The sequence below is a fragment of the Danio rerio genome, chromosome 2 (genome assembly GCF_049306965.1).
Source record: "Danio rerio strain Tuebingen ecotype United States chromosome 2, GRCz12tu, whole genome shotgun sequence".
Lineage (NCBI taxonomy): Eukaryota > Metazoa > Chordata > Actinopteri > Cypriniformes > Danionidae > Danio > Danio rerio.
Window position 1 is genome coordinate 35,630,139 of NC_133177.1, and position 12,891 is coordinate 35,643,029.

Below are 12,891 nucleotides of genomic sequence, written 5' to 3' on the forward strand. Positions count from 1 at the left end.
TTTCATGCTCGTTTTTTTGTTTTGACGCACCACATAAAAACTTTCACCACCAATCAGATTGGTGCTTTTGTTCACGTGCACAGAGCTGCTGAAATTACAGTAAACAGCACTTGGAGGCACTCAAGCACAAAACTGCAGAAGATGCCCAAAGGCGATATGAACGTGAAGCTGCTTATTGCACTGGTGAACTATAATAATTTCTTCATCTCTAGAGATACTACTTGAACCATCCATGCTTGTTCGAATCACCAGTAACTTTAACAAGCATGTCAACTTTGTCTTCTTCTGTGTTACAAGCTGGTGTCAGAAGCTAAAAGTTGTGTAGCACCATCTAACGTCAACGAGTGATTTTGCATAGACATTTTGCATTAGAATCCAGAAAAACACTGTCGATAAACTCAAACTAAAAGTGTCCTGGTGTGTACGAGCCTTAACACAAACAGCATGCAGAAGTTTCAAATGCACGACTCTGCACAAAGCAGGCACAGTGGATCAGGATGATCACTCTAAACAGAAGTATAAATCAGTCTTAAGTGTATATGGCAATGTTCTCTGTTGAATCCAATCAGACCTTTTAAATGTATCTTAGGATTTTCCAGCTCGTCAACGGCAATGGATAGGTGCTTCTCTTCAACAGTGTAAAACAAGTTCAATGAAAGGCATATTCATCCACAATGCATGGCAAATCAATATATATTTGTAAGAAAAAGACTAATCTTTAAAACTTTAGTTGTGTAATATCTGCCACTTTCAGTAAAATTTTCTGGTGAGGAAAGCAAAATGCATTTCTGCTTCACTGTGCTCCGTCATTTGCTTGACATTTCGGTTCATTAGTCTCTTGCCATAAAATACACAAAACCATTTGTAAAGTTTTAAATATGAATACTTTTGTAAGAAAAACACATTGATGTGCTATAAGAGACCTTCACTCAACCTCGAGCCAGCTATTTTCATTATAGGTGAATATACTTTGTTTTGGACTGATTTGGAAAAATACAACAAGCCATGGCTATGGCAACCTAGAAAAATAAGACATTTAAAACATTTTGATTTAATTCATTTGGAAATCTTCAATACCTAAGGTTCTTTGAGGGAGAGTAAATCATGAGCTAATTAATGAAATTTTTGGATGAAATAACCCTTTAAAATGTCTGTGTTGGTAATAATCATTTGAGACTCCTGTAAATGTTCCTAAAAACCTGTACTCCAAAAAAATAAACAAACAACAACAAAAAAAATATTCATGCAAATTACTCCCAAGAGACAGGCCCCACTCCTACACAAAAATCAACCACATGCAGAACAGAAATACTGACGATATACAGCACGATCAAGGCACGCAAGTGAAGACAATGACTCCAGAGGGCCAAAGAACTGAAAACTATCATACTGCAAACCACTCTGACTGCACCTACCTGTGATGACTCCTGGGGCCTGAGCTGCCATGACGGCTTGTGGGAGCTGGGGCATGCTCAGGCCCGTCCCGGCTGTCATCGCCCCAAGAATAGAGGCTCCTGCTACCGCTTCCTGGAAGAACAGAGTGGGACATATAGGAACACCGCCTGGACAGCGCCCGTTAAAAGGACACACAACACTAACACGAGAGGACAAACATGTCACAGGACAGACCAGGAGACAAGACAAACGGACCTTCACACACACAGACAAGCCTTGGACCAGCTGCATAAAAATGGCCAGTTTGAGATTATGGGTTATTGTGAAATATGATGTGTCAGCATTAATTGAACAAATCTGAACACGTAATGGGTATGTATGATTTTACTTAATTCTCTTCAGAATCGGTGCAAATAACTTAATGTTAACAAGGGCTCAATAACATTCTATTAATTATACAAGTTTACATGTATCCTTATTGCTCGTTTCCACTGAGTGGTATGGTTCGGTACAGTACACAACACATTTATTTCCACTTCAACTATCAGAAGTGCCAATATGGCAAGCTGCACTATAGGACTTTTTCTTGGGGACGCTTTCATAAGGCTTAGCACAACAGTACGATATTAAAAGGTGCACCAAGACTCGATGCAGTACATTAATTATTTAAATATAAAATTATAAGCCACTTGCACGTGCAAAAAGCCAGGGAAACAACACAATTCTAGCTATTTTTAATCATACCAAAACAAAAAATATTGGCACGCAGTACTGAACTAAAACCCACCAGAGCTAAAAGTTTATCATTTTTAAAATCGTATAGCATTTTATTGCATCTACATTTAAAAATTGTTGAATGAGAATTACATCGATTGCCACTTTCTGGTAAGTTTGGTTAAGGTCAAGGTCATGATTTTCTCATGATTCTGTAGATGTAAAATAAAGGTTCACGAGTAGGCCACTATTATGGTTATAATTATATATAATTTTGTATAGGCCTAGACATAGAACAGTGGACTTAAATACTTTATTTGTCCTGGTTGTCAGTTCACAGTAAAGTGATGACATCAGAATACAACTATTCTAAGTTGAACTATAATGTTTTGAGATATATAATTGTCATTAGTCAATGACAGTTGACTATCTTTTTCACTGGTAAAATTAAACCCTTGTCATTCTCAGATTCAACTACTGCATTATATTTAAAGCTAAATAGGCTGGAGTAGTTATACTGTCCCTGTAAAATTTATTTTGATGCACAACACTGTTCACTATGGAAAAAAAATATATATCTAAAGCTTGTCGTAATCACAAGTTTAAAATGCGATATGATCATTGAAATGTGCGCCGGTTTCATGTTCACTGAGTGCGGTTCATGTCATAGCGGTTGTCACTTTGGAGAAAAAAAAAAACATACAAATCATACTTCCTGTGCAGCTCAAAAACGATCGCTCTGTGCTAAAGTAGCGATCATTGGCACACACGTGCACATCCTCTTGGGCACGGCAGGTAGAAAACGGGGCGGGGCGGGCAGCGAGACAACAAATGCTGAATATAAGCGGGATTGATCAGGTTCCGGCTAAAACCTGGCGGGAGCGGGATTCAAAATTTTGTCCTGGGCAGATCTCTACCCTAAGTCACACGCAGGCATGGAAACGCATGCTTGATCAAGGTGACCTGTCCTGAATCGCACTGTACTACAATGTACGGTATCGCTCAGGAGAAACAAGGCATTCACAGATATCTCCATTCTGGATATTTTAGTTTTTCTTAAATGGTCTAGATATCTTTATACGCAGTTATTTAAACTGAAGTTTTCTGTAACCACAATAAAGCTGAACGCAATACCTAGTGTAAAGCATTATTAAAAACCTGTGTTTCCAGTCCTCGAGCTATCTTTCAGACAGAACAGTTTGAATGAGAGTAATGCACGAAAAAAGGCCTAAGCATATGACCTGCCTCAAAGACGCTTGATTGTCTTCTTTGATGGACGAAGCTACTTAAGTGTATAGCGCAACTTGATGCATGCCACCATGATAACTGACAAAGTAAGGATTGAACTTTTGAGATCAGCTCAGGACAACCCAGACATGCTATAGAAATTAGACAAATCTATTTGATTAAAGGTATGCAGAACTTGTGCAATATCTACAGTGCTATGATCAGGTAATTTCTATAGGAATGCACATTGGCTTTGAGCAAGCATTTTTTTTTTTTGCTGAAACGGGTATCGAACAGATGCGACTGATGCAATATTGTGCATGAACTAGCCTATTATGTGGAATTTATAAGCCCTACAAAAGCCACGAAGACATAAGGCACTAGAAAGTGTTCATACACTATGCTCCAAATGTGGGTGGGCGTCACGGTGGTGCAGCGAGTAGCACGATGGAGGTCGCTAGTTCGAGCCTCGGCTAGGTCAGTTGGCATTTCTGTGTGGAGTTTGCATTTTCTCTCTGTGTTGCCGTAGGTTTCTTCCTGGTGCTCCAGTTTGCCCCACAGTCCAAAGACATGCAGTACAGGTGAATTGGGTAAGCTAATTTGTCCATGGTGTATGTTTGTGAATAAGTGAGTATGGATGTTTCCCAGTGATGGGTTGCAGCTGGAAGGGCATCCGCTGCGTAAAACATATGCTGGATAAGTTGGCGGTTCATTCTGCTGTGGTAAGCCCGAATTAAAAAAAGGGACTAAGCCGAGAAGAAAATGAATGAATATTTCAAATGTTCTGAAATCATTACAAGATGGTTTAATATGAACTACAGATGAATGTGGTTAAAATAGTTGAAATTAGGTCAACATTTTGTAAATCAGCTATGACACGGTTTGGTGGCAACCTGTTGGAATGTATAAATTCATAGCTTGAGAGGGTTCAAGAATATTCTGAAACAGGGCTGGGAAAAGGGCTTTTACTTGGTCAATTTCATTGGAAAACATGTAAACACACTGGATTGCCTGCCGTTGGCACTCTGACAGTAAAGTTTTTTTTAATGAACAGGTAGCATTGGAACTGAAGCCGGTACTTTTGACATCCCCGTGTTCAACTAATAATAAATGTTTGAGCACCAAATTAAGATCTCAGAATGATTTTTGCATTTGATTATATGACACTGAAGACTAAAGTAATGGCTGTATATTACCTAGCTTTGCCATGACTAACAAAGTACATTTAAAAACAGATTAATATGCTAAACAATGATTTTGAATTAGAGTAATACTCATTAATATCATTGTTTTACTGTAATTTTTGGTGAAGTAAAAGCAGCCTTGGGGAGCACACGAATTAATGAATGTAGTGCATGTGTAAAGAAAAAAAAACCCATCAATTTGTTAAAGCGGACTTAATTGGAAAGTCATTAATTAGGAGTCCTGTGTCTGCTTGAGCACCTTAACCATTCAGGCATTTCATGCAACTAGGCCCAAGACCTGAAATAAAGGTCAAGAACATGTGACAACAAGCTGAATTGATAATTAGAAATCTTATAAAAATTGACTACACATTGATTTAGACAGTGCTCTTTAAATTGCATTTAACTGCTTACTTAAGCATGAGACAACATTGAACAATTACATCACTGATCATACAGATTAACAATAGATTAAAGTTCAACAAATTTAGCATGATCTATGCAGTAGCATAGATGTTATAAAAATGAAAATACAATAAAAATGCCAAAAAGCATCTCAGGATTAAAATATTATTAACATCAAACCCATTAACATAAAACTATCATGGAATGCCTTTAGAGATTAAGTGAACATCAAGTATGATTAATTTCATTACGTGGGGCAGAAATCAGATTACAGACAGGAGGCATTATAACATATACAATTTTAGTCAAAGGTGCTACTTAAAGTCACCTGCAAATGAAACTGCTCAGCATTTAAGTACATGAGCCTGTCAGTTAAACATTTTCTTCCTAACACACTATAGAGCAATGAGCATCAAGAGTTTACCGGGAGGTCCCGAAGACAAGTCTCTCCCCACACTCATATTCTACACAAAACAAAAAGGCACCAGCGTGCTTTGAACAGAATTTCCTGAAGGATTTACCAGACAGTTGAGGAAGTCTTCTGTCCGATTCTCCGGCTGGGACAGATTCCATGCCATCTGTTTTTGGAGTTTACACGCTATGTTATCTTTCTGCATGTAAAAGCTCGGTCTTAAATAAGTAATGCTGTGTAATAACTGAGTCTTCATGCCAGTCAATGCCTAAGCTGACTCATAACAAGCCCTCACATACAGCACCAAGTGTCTGCTCTAGCCTTGCTAGGCCAATTTTTTTAAAAAAATATCACGCTGCCTTACTATATAAAAGAAAGGCTTTTACATGGCAAAGGAAGCAGCTGTTCACATTCACACACTCACTCTCCCTGACTAACAATGTATGATTGAGGTGTGTACATGCTCACCTGTGCAGTGATTTTGGCGGTGGCGGCCGCAGCTGCTACAGCAGCGGCAGGAGGCAGTCCACCCGGCGTCGCTGGAGTTAGAAGTGGCATGGGAGGTGTGACGGCTTTGCCCACTCGCAGGTACTGGCCCCCTAAGTCAAACAGGTTCATGGAGGACACCGCATCCTGCGCAGACTGGGCCTTATCATATTCTACAGGGGAAACAAGAAAAACTAAGACTCAACGGCCTCCAAGAAGACTCAGCATAAATCTACCAGAGCTCTGAGACAGTTACTGTGTAATTACCAGCGGGTACTTATGGCACAAATGTCCGTAACAGAGCCTAAGAAAACAACGACAACAGAAATAAAAACTTACTATGAAAGCATGTGAGGAACCTGCCCCCACCCTTCTCTATCCCCTGTGAGACATGTAGAGAACAGCATTCTGCCATGACTGACTGCTCTCAGTCAGATACATTTATATTCAACCGAATGGGTGCAGCAGCCGCCCCTCACCTATAAAGCCATAGCCTTTGTGCTTCCCCGTCGTCGGGTCCCTCGCCAGACTGCATGACTTGATTCTTCCGAAGGCCTCGAACACACTCTTGATGTCATCGTCCGACAGGTCCGGATGAACGGATGCCACGTAAATTCGGTTGAAGGCGCGTGCTTCTTCGGCTAGCTGGTCTATGATGGGTTGAGCTTGACCAATGTTGCTCGGTCGGCCCACCTACAAAATAAAACAATATTAGACATCAAGCATATCTAAAGTATTAAAAAAACAGTAAATTATAAATGTATATATATAAAAAATAAAATAAAAAAAAGAGCTCTCACTTTAATGTTTCTACCGCCAAGCATAACGGAGTTCATCTGTTCTAGAGCGAGCTGTGCTGCTTCTGGTACTTCATATTCTACAAATGCGAAACCCTGCAGAAAGAGCATCGTATGGTTAGAAATCCAAAGCACAAAATGTTAACTCCATTATTATTAAAAATGAAAGATGATCATCTGACCTTGTGTTTTAATGTAACAGAGTCCCAGGACATGTCAATGCTTTTAATGGGACCGAAAGGAGCAAAGGCCTGTCTGATGGTGTCTTCTCCTAACTCGTAGTATATGGACCCAACATAAACACGGCACATTATGGCTAGTGCCCGTTGCCTCTGTGCTGCAACCTGTAAAAGCACAACTCAGTTGATTAGACAAGCAGAATAAACAATCATCTTAGACAAAGTTCATCATGATAGGCTTGTTCCAATGATTGAGGATAGAACCAGCAGACATGAAACATGCTGGCACCGAAGACATAGCACTGGCTTCTCTTTACCTCCATACATTACACACATGAGTACTGAACAACTACATGCATGCCAAGAAAGGAGGGCATTTGTGCATTCACAAAAAGTATGAAGACAACTGAGATTACAGCGACAAACTTGTACTTACAGACTGTAGTGGTGAGAGGGGATCTCCAAAACCCATCGTTAACGATGCCATTTGAAGAGAATTAGGCATCTGTCGACAAAAATTAACCCATTTTATCACTGTAATGCAGATTTTAACCATAAGTGGATGTTGTCAGATGACCATTTAGAGGTTTTTTTACTGATATTAAATTATACCAATTCTATCTGATGTAAATGCATGGTTGTCATCAACGCAATTATGTAGTTGGCTTGTGAGTGGCAATGGTTTTTTTCTTCTTCTCAAAGCTAAATTAAATTTATATATATATATATGTTTTCTTTAAATGTATATATCCAACTCTATCATTGCATGTCCTAAAATAGTTTCACCTGTAGGTTGGTGAGCTGTTGCTGCTGATGGGCGATGGTCTGCTTGACCAGGACGCTCTTGATGCTTTGTTCCATGGCATACTTCTTTGCCTACAAATAGGGAGAAATAACATTAACCCACTAAAGCAACCCAGGTGGACAACAAGTGGCATAGGCTTTTCTCTAAAACATTATATAAAAGCAATGACTTCACAAATTCAATCAGAAAATTATATAAACTTTTACTTTTGTGAAATCAAATTCAATTCCATCTTCACAATAATGTACCAGTGATTGAGAATAGTACTAGCAGATAATCGGATGCCACTAGTACCGAAGGCATAGCACTGGCTTTGCTCTTGTCCGCTGCTTGCTTACATGTGCACTGAGCAGACACATGCTTATGAAGTCAAAGGACAGGAAAAAGATTTTCTAGAAAAACCGAAAAGATGAAATACAAAAAAATTGGCTGAAAGAGAAGTTAAACATGCTAACTTTAAAGTTACCAATTAGAACTTTTTAGATACAAGCCCATACTATGGAAAGGTACGGACCCAACTTTAGTACAATTTCTGTAGATCGGTCCTTCACAACACATGCATCGATCTCAAATCAGTTCATTCAGGCATTTTAATTTGATTCGGGAAAATGTTAGAGAAACAAATCAGCCAGAGATCTGTTATCAAGATCAAATGATCTAGGATCTGATAAATCATATTTTAACTGAGGATAAAAAAAATTAACCCCAAATCTCAGACAATAAGGGCTTAATTTTAGGGCGCTTCAATATATCCATTACTTAATTTAATGTACATTCATTATTATAAGCTATTCATGATTACAAAAAGACAAAATTTAGTAGTCAAGAGATACGCAAATCTCATTCACTCTTCATGCAGAATAAATTGTTAACAACATATTAACTTGCTTTCTGAAAAAAGTGTGATCCTTGTAAGGTTGGGGAATGTCACAACACAAAAGATGCTTGATTCCTCCACCCATGTGCATCAGAAATTAGAATGAAAGTCTCACCTTCTGTAGCGCCTCTTGCTGTTCGGGAGTGAGGGGTGGCAGGCCGAGCTTCGAGGCCGTGCTCTGTCCATTCTCCATCATCAGAGCCTCACCTCCCTGCACAGAGCACAGGCATCTGTCAGACCTGATGAATGTGAGCTGCAGCGAAACTGCTCAAGACACACACACACACACAGGACTGCAATACACACAGGACAACTTCCTTAAAGCTTAACCACCATCCAGTTTAAGAGCAAATTCAAATGACAGTTAAATTGTTCATCAGGATTATTATTCTCCAAAGCTATGACATGAATTATGTAAACAATTAAACATTTCAAATATTAATATTTAAATTACAATTGATTTCAAGTCATTTAAGGCTTGCTCTAAAACTTCTTTCTGGATTTTGGCACATTGACAACTTTTATTTAACATAGTATGGCTTGCTATAAAGAATTTACACTAAATTAAAAGGATGCTGATTATGAAATGATTTGGTATGCATTCAATTAACAGGCTCCACAACATGGTAAAGGGGAACCATGCATTCATACCACATGGTGACTTCACCCCTCAGTGGAAACAAACACTTGATTCTGTGGGTCACTGGAGGACCATATAACCTCAAAGTGCATATGCTAAAGCAAGTGAGCCTTTTTAAATTCAATACTACACAAGAGAAAACTTTAGTACCTTTGCTCAAATGAACTCCAGAGTGATGCACTGTCCCCCCCTTAAGGAGGTTTGAACCCAAAAGGTTCTGCCATTGGCTTTGGAAATTTAGTACAGTCAAGAGATATGCTCTACAGCACAGACAACACAGAGAGAAACGACAAAAAAGAAAAAAAGAAAAGAAAAAACACAAACCTACTTAGATCAAGAGAACTGGATAGGGAGACAACAATTTGAGATCATTGACATCCAAATCCAGGTGGAAAACGTTGGGTCTAACATTAAGGACAGGAAGCCCTCGTTTGAACACTTTTAGTACAGAGAAATGTGGTGCCAATGATACATGAATGAAGAATTCAGCCAAAAATGAAAATGGTCTTTTAAAACCCATTCACACCAAAAACTACATGTAAAGCGTTATGAAGTCTGAACTAATAGCTGAAATCAAGAACAAATTTTTTGCAGATGATGAATGATACAAGCATCAGCAGTTCAAAATTAAAACTTAAACTCTAAAGTGGCAGTAGCTGCAATATTTTTATACATATTTTTAAAGCATGTTGGTGTACATATAGTTCTTGGTGCGAGTAAGCATTTACTTGTGTTGTTCCAATTTCCAAACATGTGATTTTGTTTTTAAGAGTAATTGCAAGATTTTCACTGAATGACTTTTCTAATTTGTTTTGATTCAGAGGATTACTTCTGCATTGGGCTTTTTTGAAAGCAGGTGCAATAATAGAATGTAAACTAATTTTTTCTTGATTTCCTCTTCAGGCACCTAAATATGATGTGAAAAATGACTTCAATAACCATTTTTTTTGTTTGTTTTTACTTAACATCAATTTATTTTATGTTTAATGAAGCAATGGATGAATGACCTGCATGGGAGTTCTCCAATTTTTGTTGAAATTAAACACTGAAGAGCCATCTGGTAATTAAACCAAAAAGCATTACATAGATTATTAGAAGAAAAAAAATAAAATAAAATAGTATATATATATATATATAAAAAATGTAGTTTAGATTGACAAGTAATAAAAGTCTTTGAATAGTTGTCTTGTAGATACACAAGTTTGTGTACAGTAATCCCTCACTATAACATGGCCTGCTTTTCGTGGTTTCGCAGATTTTTTGTTTGTGCAATGACATTTTTTTTTCTACAGCGCATTGTGTTTGCATCCTGATTGGCTGTAGACCAGTCAATCAACATCCTCTGTGCCGTGTCTCCTGTACAGTACAGAATGCTCTCAGCCTGCCAAATTTACAGAAACCTTAGATCGCTAGCCATGTGATTCTGAAGTGCTGGACTGAATGTTTGCAAGTTTTCTCCACACAATGTCGACGAAACGTTCTGCACTGTCAAAGGAACCTGTGGTAGCACCCAAAAGGTAGAGGAAGATGCTAACCAACGCACAAAAAAATTGCTAAAGGAAGGTAGAAGTTACGCAGGTGTAGGGCGACATTAAAGAAAAGATGAAGAACAAATGTTTTTTTTTTTTATCTTTGGTTTCATTTTATAATATCGCCTGTCTGAGAAAAGATAAATATTGTTTAAATAGTTTTTTTTAATAACATGTTTATGTTTTAATCTTTAATAAATAATCTAAACCTGCTATGTGACTATTGCAGAGACACACACTGCGATATCAATGCTCAAACTATATAGTTCAGCCCTAATTTTTACAGTTTAGTACAGACACATATTAAAATCCAATATACACTAACAGATTTTTTTGTTTTAAAAAAACAGTACTCTATTTTATTTCCATGACTGAAATCTACAAGTCGCTCCATGTTTTCTGCTAAACCAAAATAATTGAGAAAAGCATTTCAGCTAATAAATGCAGTTGTTTGGAACATCTGGCTCAGTACATTTTCATTTCTGCTGAACTCTTACTTTAAAATAATGAAAACAATTTCCCCAAACATGAATATTAGTGCAAAAACACATACATTTTTCAATTCCATCCAAAAATAACAGGACGAGAGCTACCAGGATAGTACAACAGTTCTGGATGGCAAATAATGGTGAACATAATGAAAAGATGTTTGTCATGTAATGACTATGCAAAACTATTTACAGCACTGACATTTTATGATATTTATTATACACATACTAAATTAGGGCAATTCATGAAAAAAGTGCAGGTTGCTTAATGCAATCTACTGTTTGTCAAACATGTGTAATAACTAAGGTAAATGATACTCAAAAGTACTTGGCAACCCCCTTTTATAACAAAGGGGAAGTGTAATTTCGGGGTAAGCAGTTGATAAACCCCTTACCTAGCGCCTGCTCTCCGCTGGGCTGTCTTATATATTGGGAGCTTTTACTGTTCAAAACAGAGTCTATAAAGAAAGAGAGAGGTTTCAGTAAACTCGTTAGACTGCGTTCATTTCCCACCATTGCAGCTTACTTTTCATGTTATGGTATTGGTGTTGGTGTTTTTTAATAGGTAGGAGTTTTAGGTGCTGGTAATCTAATTGAACTCTTCACGCGGTCTTTATTGACTCTAAACAGATTTCATATTATGAATAATCACATAAACGTTACATCTAAAGGTTTAAATGCAGCATTGAATGAAAGCTTTACGAGTCTCCCCCTCCCAAACGTTCTTACCGTCCACACGGCCTTATGTAACGTCGGTTAAAATTATCTATAAATTGGAGCAAATAAACTCTTTCAAGTGCAAATAACAACTGGAAGCAAAATCCAAATAGCTCAAACTCTTTCGACAAGAGCATTTCGTTCGTACTGGGCCTTGCAGCAGGGAAGCGGATTCAGCTCATGTAAGTTAGGACAATGTGAATGTGAAAACGTTAGCTCGTGTAGCGGGTACAGAAACAGAGTAAACGCGAAAGTTTAAATTACCATCCTCGCAATAACCCGTTAAAAGGACTCTGATGGTTAAACTATTATCCATCAGAGGCGAGTAAGTCGGTCGAACATTAGCATTAAATCACAGTGGATGTAAAGAAGCACGCAGCGGCTGCAGCAGGCCGAGAGGAAAATCCCGCTCGGGTGCGCTAAGCTAGTTAGCAATTCCACTGTTCATCTAGCTGTTTGAAATGAAACCTCTGACAGGAAACATTGCTACATGTGCATGTGATAATGCTGTTTAACTATAAAGGGAAAATTTGAGAAAAATATTACATTTACCGCCGAAACAGCGACCGCCATTGAGCACACCTTCCAGCACTAACGTCCACACGGTGAGGAAGACTATGAAATCTCGCGATAATATCGATGGAGAGAAAAAAGAGTTGGGTAAAAGACGCGCAGCTGCAGTGCAGACGTTCTGATTGCAGGAGAAACACACAAGTCTGATAAAAAAACGTGCAAATATATATAGGCAGAGATGGCAACAATACACATCCTTTTATTAAGTAAAAGTACAGATACTCATGTTTAAAACGTAAAAGTCGAATTATTGACTACACTTTTGTACTTGAGTAAAAGTAAAGAAGTACAGCCTGAATATATATATATTATTATTATTATTATTATTATTATTAACAGTGAATTTGTGTACAAATACGATCTCATTAAATATTTTAACATAAAACTGCAAAATTGGTGGCGCAATGGGTAGCGATGTTGCCTCACAGCAAAAAGGTCACTGGTTCAAGCCTCGGCTAGGTCA

The 12,891-nt window shown here is 38.0% G+C and overlaps 2 protein-coding genes and 2 non-coding genes across 53 annotated transcripts in view; 1 reads left to right on the plus strand and 3 right to left on the minus strand.

Annotated features, from left to right (window-relative positions):
• Nucleotides 1-12,490, minus strand: part of puf60a (poly-U binding splicing factor a) — a 17,870-nt gene extending 5,380 nt beyond the window's left edge. For 2 of the 50 annotated variants that reach the window (XR_012388295.1, XM_009298620.4), the window contains exons 1-12: nt 12,408-12,482; nt 11,534-11,596; nt 9,272-9,381; nt 8,597-8,692; nt 7,586-7,675; nt 7,236-7,304; nt 6,803-6,964; nt 6,624-6,716; nt 6,303-6,516; nt 5,806-5,996; nt 5,447-5,503; nt 1,416-1,527 (exon numbers count right to left, since the gene is read on the minus strand). Coding sequence is in view for 21 of the 50 variants with exons in the window: in XM_009298620.4 (XP_009296895.1) it covers nt 1,416-1,527; nt 5,447-5,503; nt 5,806-5,996; nt 6,303-6,516; nt 6,624-6,716; nt 6,803-6,964; nt 7,236-7,304; nt 7,586-7,675; nt 8,597-8,677 (1,069 nt within the window). In the remaining 29 variants the exon portion in view is untranslated. Of the gene's footprint in view, nt 1-1,415; nt 1,528-5,446; nt 5,504-5,805; nt 5,997-6,090; nt 6,206-6,302; nt 6,517-6,623; nt 6,717-6,802; nt 6,965-7,235; nt 7,305-7,585; nt 7,676-8,596; nt 8,746-9,271; nt 9,382-11,533; nt 11,597-12,401 lie in introns of those variants that run through there. The other 48 variants (XR_012388300.1, XM_005163507.5, XR_012388297.1 and 45 more) reach the window with 30 other exon arrangements.
• ccr9a (chemokine (C-C motif) receptor 9a) overlaps nt 1-12,891 on the plus strand; it is a 164,256-nt gene that overhangs the window by 24,194 nt on the left and 127,171 nt on the right. The window lies entirely within an intron of this gene.
• On the minus strand, nt 7,037-7,172 carry LOC137488408 (small nucleolar RNA SNORA57). The gene has a single exon (XR_011007434.1). It is a non-coding gene; the product is annotated as a small nucleolar RNA SNORA57 (small nucleolar RNA).
• LOC137488409 (small nucleolar RNA SNORA57) lies at nt 7,845-7,982 on the minus strand. Its single transcript, XR_011007435.1, has one exon. It is a non-coding gene; the product is annotated as a small nucleolar RNA SNORA57 (small nucleolar RNA).